General features: G+C 42.7%; 1 protein-coding gene across 2 annotated transcripts; it reads left to right on the forward strand.

Moving 5' to 3' along the window:
• Positions 1-2,422: 2,422 nt before the first annotated feature.
• On the forward strand, positions 2,423-18,999 carry LACTB2 (lactamase beta 2). Of its 2 annotated transcripts, none has more exons than XM_066625658.1 (7): positions 2,423-2,609; positions 4,795-4,958; positions 9,032-9,158; positions 9,557-9,735; positions 13,594-13,742; positions 16,919-17,000; positions 18,725-18,999. In XM_066625658.1, the coding sequence occupies exons 1-7, from the start codon at positions 2,488-2,490 to the stop codon at positions 18,766-18,768; spliced, it is 867 nt and encodes a 288-aa protein (XP_066481755.1). In that variant the 5' UTR covers positions 2,423-2,487; the 3' UTR covers positions 18,769-18,999. The 2 variants fall into 2 exon arrangements, with proteins under 2 accessions (XP_066481755.1, XP_066481756.1); XM_066625659.1 differs by lacking the exon at positions 18,725-18,999 and adding an exon at positions 18,341-18,715.
• Positions 19,000-19,101: the final 102 nt, after the last annotated feature.

The following is a 19,101-nucleotide window of genomic DNA, read 5'->3' on the forward strand; positions in this document are numbered from 1 at the left end:
AGCTTCATGGCTGAGTGGGGACCTTCCAGGTCAATGTCCAAATCCCAAACCACTACATCATCCTGGCTATATGTGATTCATCTTATGGCAGCTACAGCAGGAAGCCAAGTTACCTACCCTCTGGTGGCGTCACATTTGTACCTGTTACAGACATCCCATCACCAGAAGACCCTCTTAATTTCTATCCTTTCCAACCAATGGTGTCCAAGCTACAGCATACACAGTGAGGCCCAGTTTTGATTGGTGACTGCAAATGTTGATCACTGGAGCTAAGACTGAAGACCATGCTTGCTTATTCAGTTGGCTGTTTTGGTGTATCATTCTTAAAAAGGAATGGAAAAGAAAATGTGGAAGTGACCATACAGCAAAGGAAATCTTTTTGCTGATTAAATTGTAAGTTAACACTTCTTTCAATCATAACTTGGTTATTTTTATACAATATAATATACCAACAACTCTCAGGACTTGTCAAAACAGCACCATCCTAAATATTCTGAAAAAATTGATTCGATGAGGACATACATTTCACACTCTAGTATACTTTTTTCTTGTTGAAGGACAGTTTATCAGTGTTATACATTCAATTATCTCAGTGGTTTTGTTTTCTAATTATTGTTACATGATTAAATTTTTTACGGCTAAAAAATCAATAAACAATTTTTGTTTTTAAAAAATACAACTGTATATTGGTGCTTTAGTACTAGATAAATGCACTTGAATGTTATTGATTAATTGGTTCCTGTGCAATCTTATACATGTCTCCTCAAAAGTATACCCCATTGTATTCAATGGGCCTTACTGCCTGGAAAGTGTGCATACAATTGCAGCCATAAATCAGTTATAAGGCAGATAATCTTATGTACATTTTCTGAGTAATAAAGGTGAAATCCCACACCTGGAAGCAGCTAGACCAAGGTGGTCCTTGCATTCACGCTCTCTCTCCAAAGAGCTACAAACTGGGACAGAGTGCCTAAACCTTTAATCACTGTAGAGAAGAGGGAATTTTGGCAGGTGCAGCTCAACATGGAAGCACCTGCCAAAATTCCCTCTTCTTTACAATAGTTAAAGATAGAGGTACTCTGTCTCAGTTTGTCTTGTAACCCTACCTAAAAAGCCCAGGAAAACAATTGGGAAAGCAGCACTAGCATCCATTTCAATAATGTGGTTTGAAGGTGCTACCCCCTAGCATTGTAGCTGAAATGTTCCCTACAATCTATATACCAGTGTTCTTCTACCTTGGGTTGCGATCTCAATGGAGTTGTGGACAGAGTGACCAGATGTCTTCTTTTTTAGCCTTTTGTCCTGGAAAAGAACTTAAATGTCCTCCTTTTCCCTGTGAGCAGCAGGCAGCACATAGCCTTCATGTAATTAATAAATTTTATGTAATAAATTATGTCATATAGTTTTAAATTTAATACTAAGTAATATAGTGTTTAAATTAACCACATGAAATCAATATAAAAGTGTTTTTAGCTTTTATTTTGTCATGTCCCACATTTTTCTTGGCTGTCCTACATCTTGGGGTGCCTTGCCCTCTTCTGTGGTGATGACATCTGGTCATCTGGCGAAGCCTCAGTTGTGGGGTTGCAGCAACTTACGGGAACGAAAAAGGTTGAAGACCCCTGGACTAGAACACCACCAGGTTAACGGAGGGAGGCATCTGGTGCACCCCTTCAGGTACCAGGAGATAGTGTCCTGCTCAGGTTCTTAGCAAGGCTGCTAAGAGTGCTGGGAGGGCACAACAGGGGCAGGGAGTAGATGATGATGGGGAGGCAGGGGTGGGAGGATAGGGTCTTTGGAGGGGGGCAGGATCAACAGTGGTTCAACAGGATCAGTATATAGGTGAGGCTGGTATGGGAAGAATCTGACATTCTATATATATATATATATATATATATATATATATATATATATATATATATATATATGTATGTATATATGTATATATATATATCAGAGAGAGAGAGAGATGTACACACACACAAATATCAGATTCTTCCCATACCAGCCTCACCAATTCATTTTTTATATATATAAAGTGTGAGCCTGGGGATCCCACTGTTGATCCTGCTCCCTTCCCGGGACCCTATATTTGGCAATCTTTAGCTGCTGTTGTCATGCACAGACTACCAAGGAGTTAAGGCTGCAATCCTATACACACTTTCCTGGGAGTCAATCCTACTAAACACAATGGGACTTACTGCTGAGTAGACATGCATAGGATTGGGCTCTAAGAAAGCAACACGCGAGGCTATTCCCAGCTACCGCTTGCAGAAATGCATTTTGCTGCCAGCTGTTGGCAGCTGTCTAGGACACACGCCCCCCGCAGAAGTGCCTCTTCCCAGTCCTTGCTGGTGGGCGTGCTTAGAAGGAGCAGCTCACGCCTTCCCCGGGCGAAACCATTCTCTCGAGGCGGGGGTGGTGCGAGGATCAGAGGTTCGCCTCCCTGCTAAGCGCGTGGAGCGGTCGGGCTTGCGAGCTGCGAAGATGTTGTCGGTGCTGCCGCGGGTGGAGAGGCTGTCGTCGCGGGTGATCCGCGTGCTGGGCTGCAATCCGGGACCCATGACTCTGCAGGGCACCAACACTTACTTGGTGGGCACGGGCCCCAGGTAGGTAGAGGGAAAACGTGGGGCTCCCCAGCCTCCCACCCCCCTGCAACCTGCTAGGAACTGGTTTGGCTGGGCAGTGGTGTGCTTTAGACTGGGTCGAATTGGGTCAGGCACCAGTTCACACTCTTACTTGCAGGGCAATCCTAGGCATGTCTTGCTCATAAGTAAACCTTATTAAATTCAGTGGGACTTACTCCCAGGGAAAGTTCATGTAGGATTGTAGGCTAAGGGCACAAGCCTAGGCAGGTCTACTCAGAAGTAAGTTCTGTTGTGTTCAGTGGGACTTACTCCCAGGAAAGTGAGACTAGCCGTAACCTTGTAGCTCACTAGGCAATCTTGCACAAGTTGCTCTTTCTTAGCCTTGCCTACCTTATAGGGTTGTTGGGAAGACAAAATAGGGGGAAATTCATATACGCTGTGCTGAATTCTTTTGAGGAAGGAAGACAAATGAATCAAAGAGCTAGTAGAGCCCCCCACCCTCCTTGCTGCTGCTGTGCTTCTTGCAGTCATTACTGGTGTGTTGAGCAGGGCCACTGCATCCATGAAGTGGATGATGCCAAGGGGAGCTGCAGATTTAGGGTACCATTCATTCCAAATCTGCTGCCACCTCCCTCCCTGCTGGCGTCACATTGATCTTCCTTGCACACTTCTTTCCCAAAGTTTGCAGTGTGGGACTTCCAATTTTATTTTGCCCAGCTCACAGGCGCACACATATGATCCCTGTTGCATATATGCAACATTGGGAAGAAATGGCTTAAAAAGATTGTGCGGGAAAGGAGTAAGGTGAGTGGATAAGAAAGCAGATTGATGGTATACCCACGCTTGAAAAAAAGGGTAACCATGATCTGTTTTCCCTATCCACTCACCTTCGTCCTTCCTTGTGTAGTTCCTTTAAATCAAACAGGAAGTCTTGCACTTCTTGTTTTTGGAAAAGAACAGCATGAGGAAGGAGAGAGGTGTGGGGGCAATGAGCTTTTTTGTGGAGGGGGTTTCTTGTGTACCATAACAAAGACAGCACTGGCAAGTTGGGGGTGTTATTGGGCAATGGAGCTGGTTGAGCTGTCCCAAGTATAGAGGCTCTATGATGTAATGATTGGTGTACCTGCCAGGGCGTCATTACTCAGTCTTGCTGTTATATTATAGAAATTAGGTCAATTATAGAAAATAATATATATATTTTGTCCATCATTCTCAGAATAGGAGAAAATGTTTACATCTGTGGAGGTGGTGGTAGATGGGAGTGTTGGGAGAAGAGAAAGGAGTGGGTGGCCTCATGTCATTATAATGTTACTGGGCTCAATGGGCCTGTCAAAATGTGTTGTGTGGTCAGAGGTGATCTGCAGGTTGGAGACCTCTGGATTAGAGTGTCCAATAAGATCTGAGTTCAGTTACCCACTTAGTTGTGAAGTTCCCTGGGTAACTGCACAAGCTTAGCTTAGCCTACCTTACAGGGTTGTTGGAATACAGAGGGAAGAAAAAACCGTATGTACCCACCTGAGCTATATATACATGTAAAAATAATTTCTCAGTGCTGAAGAAATAGAGTGGGACCTGTCCAAAGATGCTTTCCAGGCTGAAGGCTTGTTTAACCTGTTCCACTGTCCTCTCAGCTTTGTCTTACTGACAAAAGCTGTAAGGGTATTAACATAGGTGCTCTTGTGTGCAGGGGAGAGAGAGATTAAATGTATTCTTTCAGATGAATATAGGGCTGCTGCCCCTTTTTATTTTTCTGGGAGGTTTCCTGTGCCTGTAATAAGTACATTGCAGGCAGAAATTCAACAGATGGTTATCCCTCCCCCATCAAGGTAAGCATGCACATGACTTTATTCTGTGCTCAGGAGTAAGGAAATTTGTTTCCATTCTTCTGTGATTCTTTCATACCAGGATCCAAAGGTGGATTGCTGTCAGTGTGTTAGATATTAACCATGCCTTTTTTTTTTTCCAACAGGACAAAGAGTTTAAATTCTTTAACAGCAATTTGTAGGGGAACAGCAACTGGCCCTACTCACTTTGGTATTGCAACTGGCCCAATGACTGTAGCTGTTGTCTCTCTTTTTAGATTGAGAGTCCCTTTGGGCTCATTTTTCCCCATTTCTTTTCTAATGTAAACTGCTTTGAGAGCTTCTGTTTTATTGAAAAGTGATACATAAATATTAATACATTTGTGTGTCTGTTTTTACTATAGAAGGATCCTTATTGATACAGGAGAACCATCTATTCCTGAATATATTAGCTGTTTGAAGCAAGCACTCATTGACTTCAGCATCTCAATCCAAGAAATTTTGGTAACACACTGGCACCATGATCACACTGGAGGCATACCTGATATTTGCAAAAACATTCCCAGTGGTAAGTACATTTTGTGACAATGCAATCTTTTTGCTGCTGTTGCAAAGCTGAAAGAAGGAAGAACATAAGAATGTTGTTATTAAAGACTGGCTTCCATGCTTCTGAGTTCTGGTATTTTAATGCTAATAATCAGTTTTTGACAAAGCTTCAGTTCTAAAGGCTGATGTTGTGCATATTTAACCAAGCATAAAACTAGCAAACCAACTATTTGGGCAGTATGAGAACATCAGAATTGCTGTGCTTGTAAATTCTAAAGATTTAATTTAGTTCATTATAAACAGATCCAACCTCTTGCAATGCTAATCCTTTACACTAGGGGTGCCCAAACCCTAGCCCAGGGGGCATTTGCTGCCCTCGGGGACCTCCAATCCGGCCTGTGAGGAACCCCCAGTCTCCAATGAGCCTCTGGCCTGCCGGAGACTTGCTGGAGCCCGCACTGACCCAACGCAACTGTTCTCAGCACAAGGGTCAACTGTTCAATCTCTTTTTCGAGCTGTGGGCCAAGTTTTTTCTCTGCTGCTTGCTGTTTCATGTCTGTGAAGCAGCAGCGGCAGTGAAGGAAAGGCCAGCCTTGTTTTGTGCAAGGCCTTTTATAGGCCTTGAGCTACTTTGCTAGCTACAAGACCTTCATTCATTCATATAAGTTCCATCTCTAAATATATTCATTTATATAAATTTATTCAAATTTTAAATGTTAATTCTTTTTTCCCCTGGCCCTCAACACAGTGTCTGAGAGATGATGTGGACCTCCTTGCCAAACAGTTTGGACACCCCTGCTTTACACATTGACTCACAAATACAGAACTGACCTTGTCCTTTCTCTTAGTGGCTTATGTCTCCTCTTGAACCGCTTGCCCCAAAGTCTGGCTGTCCCCAGTATAGCATTCATCTCTTCCTCTGTCAGCTTTATTTTGTTGTTGGCTCATTTAAAAATATTTTTATCATGCCTTTTTCTTCCTGGTGGGAGGCATTTAAGGAAGCTTACAACCAAATTTTTTTAAATGGAAGGGAGCCCTTGTGTTCCAACTGACCTTGAGAAACTTGCTATTTCATAAAGAAGGTATTGGTCCTTTAGATGCCCTAGACAGCGCAGAATCAGGTTTTAAAGGTAGCTACCAGCACTTGGGAATGGGCTCGCGGCTAGTGTAGCTGACATAACAGTGGAGTGACTTGATCAACCTGTGTGTTCCTGATCAAAATCTGTGTATTAATGGAAGCCTTCAAGGGCAGCGTCACATCAAGTATTTGTTCTATATACAACTAATTCCTACTAATGCTTTCATTTTCTCCATCCTGAGTAAAACCATATACAGAAAGCAGAGGATCAGTATGTTAGTGCTCGATCACTGCCCCAGGAGAGTCATTGACTTTAGTGTTCACTCAGCCTTCCAAGAAAGCCCTGCTAAACTGGGAAGCAAAGCACCTTTTCATGTGGTGCTGCTCTTATACTGTATTTAGCAGGGGGAAAATAGCTGTCCCTATTCACACCAGCACTGTGCCTTCACTAGTGGCTGTTTGCTGGTGTGGGTTCTGAATTTTTTTAGACTGTGAGCCCTTCTGGAACAGTAGACCATTGAATTTCTCTGAACTGTTCTGTTGGAAGACAATATATAATAGTAAAGCAGATCAGAGCTGAAAGCCCAAGGGAAAGTGAAGCTGAATGGAGGCCAAGTTGTAAGCAAATACAATAAATGAGACTCTAGAACATTTTTATTGCTCATATGGTGTGGAAGTGACTATAAAGCTTAATTTAAATGTTTGTCTTTTTAGCACAAGTGATTTGTAATACCTTTCTTTTAAACTGAGAATGCGCGCATGTGTGCACACACACATTTTTCCTTACCCCCCCCCCCCGAAAATCAAACTTTTGAAAAATTTGCTGAGTCGCTCCACAGACTGGCAGAGTTCAAGCTAATAGGAGCCCTCCACAGCTGCACTTTCCCCACTGAAGCTGTCTTCCTCTAAAAACCTGTAGAATTTGGGATTGTTTTCCTCCAGGTTCTTTCCTGAACCATTTGTTCAGAAAGCAACATTTGCCCGGAAAGTAACCAAACGGTCTCTGCCACTTGGTGTTGTATCTTTTTCTTTTCTTTAACCCAGTCAATGCGCTAACACAGGGGTGTCCAAAGTTTTTGTCAGGAGGGCCACATCATCTCCCTGACACTGTGACGGGCTGGTGGAAAAAAAGAATTAATTTACATTTAAAATTTGAATAAATTTACGTAAGTTTACATAAATGAATATATTAAAGATGAACTTATATGAATGAATGAATGGTCTTGCAATAGCTCAAGGTCTTATCCCCAGCCTGTCCCCTGGGGGCTGGGGATAAGAATAGGCCCTCAGTTTGGCTGTACTTGTCATAAGAGGCGACTAAACAGCCACCGGGTAGATGGGGCTCGTCAGCCTGGGAAGGCAGCTCATCTGAGAGAAGGAAAACTCTGATCCCAAACCTCCACTGCCTTGTGGCTACATCCAGTTATGGAAAAGGCTTCAGGAGTCAACCTCAAGGCAAAATCCGGAGCCGGAGTCCCTGAGGCAGTTCATGGCTGAACACAGTCACGTTCTGGCAACTCCTGCGACGCCGCTGGAACCAACCGTATTGGCCTCTGCCTTTCCATTGGACCATTTCAGCGACATGGAGAGGGGGGATTTGCTGCATGGGTAACAGCCTATCCTCCATACCTACTTTACCCAGGCTTCGCACACTGGAGAGGACACTCTGTTCCAGAGCCACCATTCAGAGCGTGACACCATGGTCTTCCGAGACTGGAGGATGCCAACAAATAAAAGGTCTTGCACAAAGCAAGACTGGCCTTTCCTTTGCTGCTGCTGCTGCATCACAGATGTGAAACAGCAAGCAGTAGTGGGAGCCCTCATCCCACAGCTCATGCGAGAGGTCAAACAGTCGCCCTCATGCTGAGAGCAGTTGCATCGGGCCAGTGCGGGCTCCAACAAATCTCCGGAGGGCCAGAGGCTCATTGGAGACTGGGGGCTCCCTGAGGACCACATTGGGAGGCATCGAGGGCCGCAAGTGGCCCCAGGACTGGGGTTTGGGCACCCCTGCTCTAACAGCAACTCTTCACAGCATGTCACAAAGGGAGTTTCAAAACCACTTGTTGGCAGTGCAGCACAGAAGCCTGCTATTAATAAATACATTTTAAATGACTGGTGGCTGTGCCCAAGCCCATTCATCACCTAAAAAGAGTTGGGAACTTGTGACACATGCATACTTTACAATGGTTGGCTTATGCCGTGGTGTTGATGCTAGGTCAGGTGAGTTGTATGCACAGTTTTTCTTGGAAAGCAGAGAGGCATGGCACTTTTCATCTTGCAGGAGCCCCCAGCATGGCTTGTTGCAGAGCTGCCTTTTGGGCACAGATATGCAATCTAAATTCAAGGAGAGAGCGTGATAGGGACTTTTCTCCTTTTGCAGGAGAAAAGCGGTAAATATTTCCCTTTCTCATCATAGATGCTTGTGAGAAAACCCAGATAGACATATCCTATATAAATGCACCAGTGTATTCATGGAATCCAAAGAGTCTGTAAAAGGCTGCCTACAGATGGATTTTCATCTTCTATAAGGAGAAGAATTTTTGTGTGTGAAAGGAAATTCTCCACTGCATTTGCCAAAATCTTCCCATAAGAGAGAACAAGAAACCCCTGAACATGTGGGACACTGGGTTGTGGATCAAATGTTTAAACAGTGACTGCACAAGCGCTGGGATCATGCCCCAGAGAGCTGCCTTGTGCGCTTATCTTGATGCTAGGCCAACTCCTATATGCCACTGCCTCATTTGCTTCCCCACCAATAAACAGCTGCTGTGATGCACAATATATCCTTATTCCACTCCAGGAGGTGTTTGTGAGCCATCTGGGTGTGCATACTTCTACAAAACTATTGCTGTACAGATCAGCACATTGGAAAACAAAAGTTATGCAAAATATGAACCACACTAATGTTCTTATTTGCTGTGCTTAAGAGCTAGGATTTTGTTACAAAGCTTTTTACTGATGTGCAACTGTATACCAGTGAAATGCATCATGAGATATATTTGCTTTTAAAAATATAGTTCCTGAATATTGCATAAGTAAACTTCCACGTAACCCATATCATGAAGAAGTAATAGGCGAAGGAAAGCAAAAGTATTCATACCTCAAAGATGGGGACATCTTAAAGACGGACGGGGCTACTCTCAGGTAAATATTGATTTTTTTAGCTTGCTAATAGAGATGTAGATTTTTCTATTCTCATGTGCACAATTTTTAAAATTGTTTTGAGTATTTTATTACAAAGTCACATAAGATTAGGAAGACATTTGGGAACGCCCACTTTGCTGTATGGTCATCAGAGGTTGGAGCCCTGCATTTTGTTTGTCTTCATGTTATCTAATTTCCACAAGTATGAATGTCTAAAAAACGATAGATCCAAGGTACTCAGCTGTTTTGCATGTGTGGAGTTGTGGTTTAATACATCATTTTCCAATCCCCTTCTGTAATACATGATTTTTAGACATTTTTTGGTGAATGTACTTAATACCATTCCTAGCATGTATGCAGTAGATGCTTATGAAGTCTGCACTTTGTCTTTTTTGCAGAGTATTATACACTCCTGGGCATACAGATGATCACATGGCTTTACATCTGCTAGAAGAAAATGCTATATTTTCTGGAGACTGTATTTTAGGAGAAGGAACAGCAGTGTTTGAAGACCTTTATGATTATATGAAATCCTTGGAAGCGCTACTGGGAGTGAAAGCTGATCTTATATACCCTGGTTAGTGGTACATTTTGACTCAGGAACCAATGCTTTAGGCCTGAGGTATTCAAACTGTGCGTCCTGCCTCCCTAGTGAGGCATGGCTAGCCTCCAGGGGCGTCGCCAGGCATCTCGGGGAGAGAGGCTGTTCTGCTCTGCGGCACATGCTGCCTGCTGACTTGCTGCTTTTCTGCAGCTGTGAACAAGGTGGGTGGGGCAGCGTGAGGCTGGGAGGGCTGTGAAACATGGTGGGGGGAGGTGGGGGAGAAGGCTGGCTGGGCAGGCAGAGGTGCCGCATGTCATCATGGAGCTCTCTCCATGTGCAACCTCGCCCCAAGGACTACATTTCCCAGTGTGCCCTTTGCCCTGGGCATCCTGGGATTGGTCATGGCTGCTTGAAAAGGAAGGAGCCAGCCTGCTCCTAGTGGGGGGGGGGGTGTCCAAATGCCCCAGCCTGCATCCCTCCATCTTGCCTGGGGGGAACAGGGGTGGTCTGCATGTTGGGGGGGTGTGTGACCAAATCTACTTTGTGGTGCGTTGTAATCTTGCTGGGTGTGGCTGCAATTCTTTCCACACTTTCCTGGGAGTAAGCCCCATTGACTCAAATGGGGCTTACTTCTGAGTAGACCTACATAGGCTTGGGGTCTGTGTCAGCTTAACCAAGGATCTTCATCTTTTTCTTTTTCCTCCCCCTTCATAAAAGAAAAAAAACACTCTTGATGGCTTTGTCTCCAAAAATTGATTAAAAATAAAAATCCCCATTCCTTTTCAGCAATTTTAGCCCCTTTTTCCTCCTGTCTCATTTGGGGGGGGGTTACTCTGTTGGCTGCCATTGTAAGACAAAAGGCACAATCCTAGCTAGGTCTACTCAGAAGTAAGTCCTATTGTGTTCAATGGGACTTACTCCCAGGAAAATGGGGTTAGGATTCCAGCCAGACAGTCTCTAGGTCTCAGTTTGCAATTAGCAGTTACACACAAAACAAAGTCTTCCCCTCCCCCAGCAAATTCTTCACTTCCCCCCTCCCTTTCCAAAACCCTCCAGGTGTGCTGCTAATAAACTCGGGGCACAAGCCTAACCAGGTTTACTCAGAAGTAAGTTCTATTTTGTTCAATGGAGCTTACTCTCAGGTAAGTGCGGTTAGGATTGCAGCCTCAGAGTGCTGGCAGCCTTGTTTCTAGTGTATAATTATAACACCTTCATCCCCATCCCTCACCTAACTGAGGTGAGGTGTTGTAATGGGGAGCCGTGGCCAATGGCTACAAGCATCAGGGGAGGCATTGATCAAGAACCACTGCTTTAGGCTGTAATCCTAACCACACTTTCCTGAGAGTATGCCACATTGAACAAAATAGGACTTACTTCTGAGTAGATCTGGTTAGGACTGTGCCCTTAGTTATTCTTGTACTGCTTGTATAATTCTCACAGGGCCGATGTTCAAAATCCCTAATATCTGAGTATACCTAGCAAGAGCAATCTGATCTTTCTGCAGTCCTCTGCTAGATTGCATCTTTTAAACAAGAATTCCTGACTTTTTATTTGATAAGAAATATTTTATACAGTTTTTAGAATAAATTAACAACCTACAAAACCAGAACAGTATTTAGGTGTGGTAGAAAAGATATGGAATCGGTTTAGTCTTATAATGGGACTGACTACCAATGTCCAAGTAATAAACTAACAAAGAGTACTATGGTATAAGTTTATCTAGTCAAAATGAAATAAGGGCCTAGTCCTATCCAACTTTCCAGCATTGATGCAGCCACAATGCAACCCTGAGATAAGGAAACAGACATTCCCTTACCTGGAGGAGGCCTCTGTGACTTTCCCTCCACTGCAGGGTGCAGGCAGAGCATGCCCTGTTTAGCACAGCTGCATCAGCTCTGGAAAGTGGTATAGGATTGGGCCATAAGTCAAACATTTTAATTAAGTGTGCCTCATTTAGATATGAGATGGATACCAGTCATTTATAAAAGAGACATTTCACTTATATGCATGCATTTTGGCTAGCTAGTTTGTACATTAATGCCAAGAACCCCTGCTAACTGGTTAAGAGGCACTTTTTCAAGTGGGTGCTCTTCTTATTTAGCAGGGGGAGAGTAACTGGTCCACTTCACCCCAGCAGTGTCTTTTCTAGTGGCTGTCTGCTGGTGTTGCATCTTTTTAGATTGTGAGCCTTTTTGGGACAGGGAGCCATTAGTTATTTGATTTTTTTCTGTAAACCGCTTTGTGAACTTTTTGTTGAAAAGCGGTATATAGATACTGTTAATAATGTTAATAAGAACCATTCTTGTTCACACCATTGCTCTATTGTGGGGCAATCCTGTAGACTGCCATTTCTGGTCTTGCTTTCAGCACAGAAAGAGCAGTCTATGGTTTATGGACTCTTAACTTCTGTAGCACATTATTTAACATTGATTCCAAATTAGAAAGCAGGTATCTGGAAGATCAGTGAATAAACACGAAGACAATAATGTTGCCTCTCTTTTGTGACTTTTTTCAGTGCAGTGTATGAATGGACATGCTTATCATGTGATGATAAAATGTCTTTGTAAAATGTTGGCTAACAATATGAAAGCATCTGGGATGCTGCCACACAATGAGTCAGACCTCTTGGTCCATCTAGTTTATTATTACTAATGCTGGCTGCCACCAGATCTTCTGGATTTCAAACAGGGATCTTTCCCAGCCTTACCTAGACATGCCTGGGACTAAACCTGGAACCTTCTTTAAGCAAAGCATGAAATTTTCTACTCATAAGAACCTCTAATGCATCAATTAAATTTTCTGTTGACAAAAATCTGGTGGTATTCTAACAAATCTCTGGCTATTCTATGTAATCTCAGGTAATTACATTACCTTTATTATTCCATGTTATTTAAATATCATGACTGTAGCCCTGAAATCTATGGAAGAATGAACCTTAGAAATAATCATGGTTACTCTGGGAAGTAAGTCCCAGAGTCCTGCATTTATCATGATGGGGAAAAGGAGCTAGAATAGGAGTGGCGTGGAGCCAAAAAAAAAAAAAAAAGACTGGTAAATCTCCTAAATCCTTATTTAAAACCAAAGCAGTTCTCTGAACTTCCTTTTATTGGTTTGCAACATGACTGTTGTCCCTTTCTATTTAAGTATGAGCAGTTGGAATAGCAGCCTATGGACCCAATCCTATCCAATTTTCCAGTGCTGGTACAACTGTGCAAATGGGGCATGTACTGCATCCTGTGTTGGGGAGGCAGTCATGGAGGTTTCCTCAAGGTCTGGGAACATTTGTTCCCTTACTTTGGGGCTGCATTGCAGCTGCACCAGTGCTGGAATGTTGGATAGGATTGGGCCCTAAGTGGTGAGCAGTATTTTAGCCACTAGAGGGCATCTAGTTTTTGACTTTAATGAGTATTTCTGTTCAGATGATTACAAATTAATATAAGATGCTAGAAAAGTAAGATGGGAAATCAAAGTAGCATTTTATGTACTTCCGTATTACCCTGCAGCAAGGTTCCCAGGCAATTTTCAAAAAGGAAATATCATAGAGATTGGTGTGAAGACTTTGTCTGCACTAGGACTGTACTTAAAAAAACTTGCATTTAAATATTGGTGCTGTGGAAACTTGATGCAATTGGCTTCATGAATCAGGTATGAGACATTTGTCTTCTGATTGCAAATATACTAATGCACAACAAAATTATGAAACATCAAACCTGTGTGACAGGTTTACTGTTTCTTAATTTAGGTAAAATATATTGTTACCTTAGCTGTATATCATAGTACAGAATCTTCACATCGGAATATCATTTTGCCAGTCGTATTGTGAGCACGAGTGTTCGTTTTTTCTAAGGAATTTTCGTTTCAAATGAAACTTCCTTTTTTTCCCCCTTATAGGACATGGTCCAGTAGTAAATGAGGCAAGAGCAAAAATTCAAGAATACATCACTCATAGAAATGCCCGTGAAATGCAGATCCTGAATGTTCTGCAACAGAATGCTGGGAAATCTCTTACATCCCTGGAACTTGTGAAGATCGTATACAAGGTAGCTTTTTAGCCTATTCACGCTTACCTGGAAGTAAGTCTAATTGAATTTGGTGGATGTATTTCTGAGTAGATGTGCATAGCAGCTGTCCAATTCTCAAATTGTCTGCTTGCTAGAACATGATTCAGAAATTTCTTCGCACAAAGTTATTTGGGATTTTTAACTTTATCCTTAAAAAGAGCAAAATTCCACATACTTTTGTCAGTGGCTTCACTAGGATTTGCGTCATCCGGTGCAGGAGTCCTGCATGTCACCCCATGCAGTGGGCGGGGCAACGCTCCAGGTGGTGGGTGTGGTGATGTACCATCACGCTATCCCCACTGGTTTTTTGGCTGTACCTTTTGATAGAACACAGATATTTCAATGTGGTTTGTTTCATTGCATTCTGCATGAAATTACGCATTGATTGATATATAACATGATGGTATTATTCCTCCAAATTCTGATTTTAGTGATTTTGAAAACTTGTAGAGTCTCACACACACCCACCCCGTGTCAACTTACTAACACCTTATTGCAGCAGTTCTCAAACTTTTAGCACCGGGACCCACTTTTTAGAATGACAATCTGTCCAGGACCCATTGGAAGTGATGTCATGGCCAGAAGTGACATCATCAAGCAAATTAAAATAAATAATTATAAATAATTAAATTAAAGTAAAAGAAATAATTCAATAAGGGGGAGTCAGTCCTGTTCCACCAAGTCAATTTTCTCTGTAGTCTGCCTGCAATAACACCCCCCCCAAAAGAATCAGTGAGATTTCCAACCCTCCCCAGTGCCCAGTTTAAAATTCTTCTATTTCAAGCATATCAAGATAAAGACCCACCTGGCTTTAGAAGTGCAAAATAGAAAACATTCCCCTTACCAGTTCAGGCCTTCTTTTTTGTCCTTTTTAGTGGGGGGGGGGGGGCTGCCTTCTGGAGCATTTGTTGCGCTCCAGTTCCATTGGATTGGGACCATTCTGGTGTCCTCACATTCCCCTTTGCCTGGCCTGATCACAAGCTAAGGCATGTCTGCCTGCTTGCAAGTAAACGCGACTGTGTGGCTTAGTTCCGCTTTCCAAAGGGCTCAATACACTCGCAGCTGGGAGGGAGGGACACTTCCTTCTTGGGTGTTTTTGGGGGCTGCATTCATTGGATAGGAACCATTCTGGTGTCATTGGATTCCTCTCAGACTGCCCATTCCGATGCACTAAGGCAAGTCATGACTAAACGCGTGATATGGCTCGGTTTCACTTTCCATAGGACTCTATGCATTTTTTTTGTTTTTTGGCCATAACTTTAGAAGGAAAGGAGCTATTTCACTCTGGGTTTCTGCATTGCATTCTGCTGGAAATTCCGCATCCAACAGTATCTGGCATGACAGGGTTGCTCCTAAAACTGCAATTTTAGCACATCACCCCCCCTTTTACGTCACCCGGTGCGGCCCACACACCCCTAGTGACACCACTAACTTTGTAATTGTTGACCTAGATGTGTCAAACTTGCAAAATGGAGATTGGGACATTTCTAGTTTACTTATGCCATATGTGCATAAATACTGGACAGTCATCTGTAGTCTTCTGTCCTAAACCCAGATTTGTTATATCCCATGAAAAGTCCATGTGATGATGGGGGCAACTAGAGTTTGCCTGCAAGCCCTGCTCACACGTACAGCATTTGTCTGCATTGACAAGTGCTGTATCTGGAGAGCCTTTCTCCCTGTGATCTGGACCACTAGGGAATTAGATGACTAGAATAGTCTCCCCAAATACAGCAGATAAATGCTGAACCTGTGGGCAGCAAGGCTTGGGGGAGGATAAGTGAGGTAGGTCTTACCAGTATGTTTTCATCATGTGAATCTTTCCATACAGTTTATAGCATGGGTGCTCACACTTTTTTGGCTCAAGAGCTACTTTGAAACCCAGCAAGGCCTGGAGATCTACCAGAGTTTTTTTACAATGTTCGCGCCATCATAACATATAACATTTATGTGTACAATATATGTTGGTGTACCTTGCATAACCACATGAGCCAATATTGCACAACACAACATAATTAACTATAAACATTTTTTGTAATTACTTGAGTTTACTTTGATGACTTGCACTGAAGTGAATCAGCCAAGGCTGCATAGTCGGACAGTAGCTGCTGACAGCCAGCCTCAACAACACTTCCAAATGTTCATCAGTCATGGTGGAATGGTACTTGGACTTAATGATCTTCATGTAGGAAAAGGCTGACTCACATAAAAAAGTGGAGCCCTTCTTGCCTCAGGTGCTCTTATATCCCTGAGGGCCCTGTTGCCTTCAGGTGGCTGCAGCTGTGCAGCACACTCTGCTGGATGCCCAGGCCTTACCCTTAAAGGGGCCACTGCTGACACCACATCTACCTCCTCACCAGATCTTCCTCGATTCCAATACAAGTGGGGGGGGGGGAGCAGATCTCTATACAGACCAGTGCAAAAGCAGGGGAAAGGTGTGGGGGAGGGAAGATCTCTATATAGACATCACAGCAAGACCAGTGCAAAACCCCTTGCACACAGAACCAACTGATGGAAGTGGGGGGGGGGGGCAGATCTCCATACATACCAGTGCAAAAACAGGGGAAAGGTGTGGGGGAGGGAAGATCTCTGTATAGACATCACAGCAAGACCAGTGCAAAACCCCTTGCACACAGAACCAACAGATGGAAGTTGAGGGGGGGTAGATCTCCATACATACCAGTGCAAAAACAGGGGAAAGGTAAGTCAGCCCCAGTAGAGTCAATGGGGCTCACTCCCAGGGATGCGTGGACGGGAGAGAAGCCTGCCAGTGGCTCCTCTCCCAGGGAGGAGCCTGCCAGGTGCTCACTCCCTGGGCTCGCTCCCTGGGCTCCCTGGACTCGCTCCCTGGGCTCACAAGCCTGCCAGGGGCTCACTCCTAGGGATGCGTGGACGGGAGAGAAGCCTGCAATTGTCTCATTTCACCTGGAGATCGACTGGTAGCTCGCGATCGACATATTGGGCACCCCTGGTTTATAGCATCTGAACAGGTTCTAGTTATTCCTTATATACTCAACTTATGTGAAGTCAAACACCTGCACTGATGTGCTGAACAGAACATTAGGAAGAGTCATAGTTAGCCACAATAGATGACTATGCCAATGTAAATGTTCCTGTTTAAATGTACCATTGTAGTCATGTTTTTTACCTTCTAGGATACACCTGAACACTTGCATAGAGCAGCAGAAATTAATCTAACACATCATTTGAAGAAACTAGAAAAAGAAGGAAAAGTGGGTAAGTAGTTCTTTGTTTATAACATGCATTGTTTTAGTGTATATGTGTCTTCCCCAGTTTCCATACAGTAATAAATATACTCTTTCTCCTCTACTAAGGAGCAGCAAGAGAATAGGGTTTTTCTCTTGGAACCTTAACTAAATATAAAGGAGTGTGAAATAGTGAATACTCATAGTAGCAAGCATTTAAACACATTTGCTTGCCCTAACCAACTTAAACACATTGCTTGCCCTAACCAACTTTCTTGTTCTCAAGTGTGCCCCTATCATACAATGCCACTGCATGTTATGAACCTCGCAGTTATGTTGCAAACAACAGGATAACAAGACCTTTTGTTTATGTGCTCTTTGGCAGAATGAGGATTTTTGTGGTTTTTACACACCTTTGTGGGATATTCTAGAGTTGGCTGCTCTATAATTGCTAACTTTGTAATGGAACTCTGTCTTTGTCTAAAATATCCAAGACAGTTTTCGTAACAATTTTTTCACACTTTCTCACTTCTTATGTGAAAAATCTTCTATCCATAGTAACATATTCTAAAGGGGACAGACCAATTCTGTTTTGACAAAATGTGGAATACGGGCTAGGAAGTGCCCAAACTGGTTTTAAAAAACTGGGCTTGAATCTAAAGAACCCAGGCAAATGAAATTAGTTACACAGAGAACTTTGGATATGTTTCCTGAACAGCAATCCCTCATGCCACAAGGCAAAGCTTAAGGACACATTCAAAAACTGCATGCTATAAACTGTTACTGTTGACAGGAAAAAAAAATCTCACTAGACTTTCTGAAACCTATGGTGCAATCCTATGCATGTATAGTCAGAAGTAAGCCCCATTGACTTTAAGGGCGGAATCCTAACCAACTTTCCATCACTGGCATAGTGAGGCATGCCAGTGAGGCATGTGCTGCATTCTGCAGTTGGGGGGCAGTCAAGGAGGCCTCCTCAAGGTAAGGGAATGTTTGTTCCCTTACCTCAGAGTTGCATTGCCCTTACCTCACTGCTGGAAAATTGATTAGGATTGTGCCTTAATCCAACTTACTCCCAGGTAAGTGTGCATAGGATTGTAGCCCAAGTCTAACATTTAAAACATGGTGGAGTTTTACATGGAGATAGATGTTTCCCCTATTGAGTTTTTTAGAGAGTTGGCAACTGGTATAATTTTGTGGAATGTTTTCTAGTAAGGTTTTTTTTTCTTTCAAAAAATGCAACAGTGTTGAATTTTTACAGTTTTCTATTACTTCTGTTCAGAAACCCATGTTTACATAAAGCTCATGTGTGTAGGCTACTTCAAAGAAGGCAACATCTGTAGCATAAACTGCCTTGTTAATTTTTGGCAGCTATTGAGTCATGATAGACTACTGTGCATTGGACTACTCATGCCCTTAGGAAGCCACTGAATTCTGTGTAACGCCGGTCATTGTAAATAAGTTTAAAATATTTAAAACAAAAACTTGTTGGAATTTTAATAGGGGATCACTTGTCAAATACTTAAGCTTCACTCTTGTAAAAGTGGATGTCATAATGGTCTTTTAAAGCTTGTTGGTATTATCATGCTAGTCTTTGAGAGATGCAGTATATAAACAGAAAGCATTGAAATGGAACGTGTGCTTTTTAGTCACTTCCTGCTTTACGTCTCTGTGATGATACATATTGAAGTATTATGTTTAATGGCAACATTTTCAGGTGCCATCTTCTTTAGTCATCTTTTGTTTTTGTTACAGTATATGAAAATTCTCCCAGCCTCAGTTGGAAAAGCAATTTATAATATGACACAAAACCAAGCATGATGTTGGTCTCCATAGCTGCATCCTCTATATTTTGTGAATTTAGAAGCAGTGACATAGAAATTGGTTCAAACTCAGAAAAGTATTTTGTGTCATAGAAAAAGTGCTTGAGTACTTCAGTATAATTTATTATGAGATTAATTCATTATATTTGAGCAAGTTGTTCTACTTCCAACAAAATAAATCTAATAAAGAGCGAATGTTTAGACAAAGCTATTGTGTCCAATTCTGCTTAAATATCAGTATCCTGCAAAAAGCGGGAGACTGATTAAACAATAAAATACTGCCAATCATAACTAATAAGTGGAGCTGTA

The sequence above is a fragment of the Tiliqua scincoides genome, chromosome 4, assembly GCF_035046505.1.
Source record: "Tiliqua scincoides isolate rTilSci1 chromosome 4, rTilSci1.hap2, whole genome shotgun sequence".
NCBI lineage: Eukaryota > Metazoa > Chordata > Lepidosauria > Squamata > Scincidae > Tiliqua > Tiliqua scincoides.

Bases quoted from the DNA above. Each gene is read 5' to 3' on its own strand.
- LACTB2 (XM_066625658.1), top strand. From the start codon at position 2,488: ATGTTGTCGGTGCTGCCGCGGGTGGAGAGGCTGTCGTCGCGGGTGATC. The intron at 2,610-4,794 runs GTAGGTAGAGGG...TTTTTACTATAG, and splicing joins TTGGTGGGCACGGGCCCCAG to AAGGATCCTTATTGATACAG. The intron at 13,743-16,918 runs GTAGCTTTTTAG...TTTACCTTCTAG, and splicing joins TTGTGAAGATCGTATACAAG to GATACACCTGAACACTTGCA.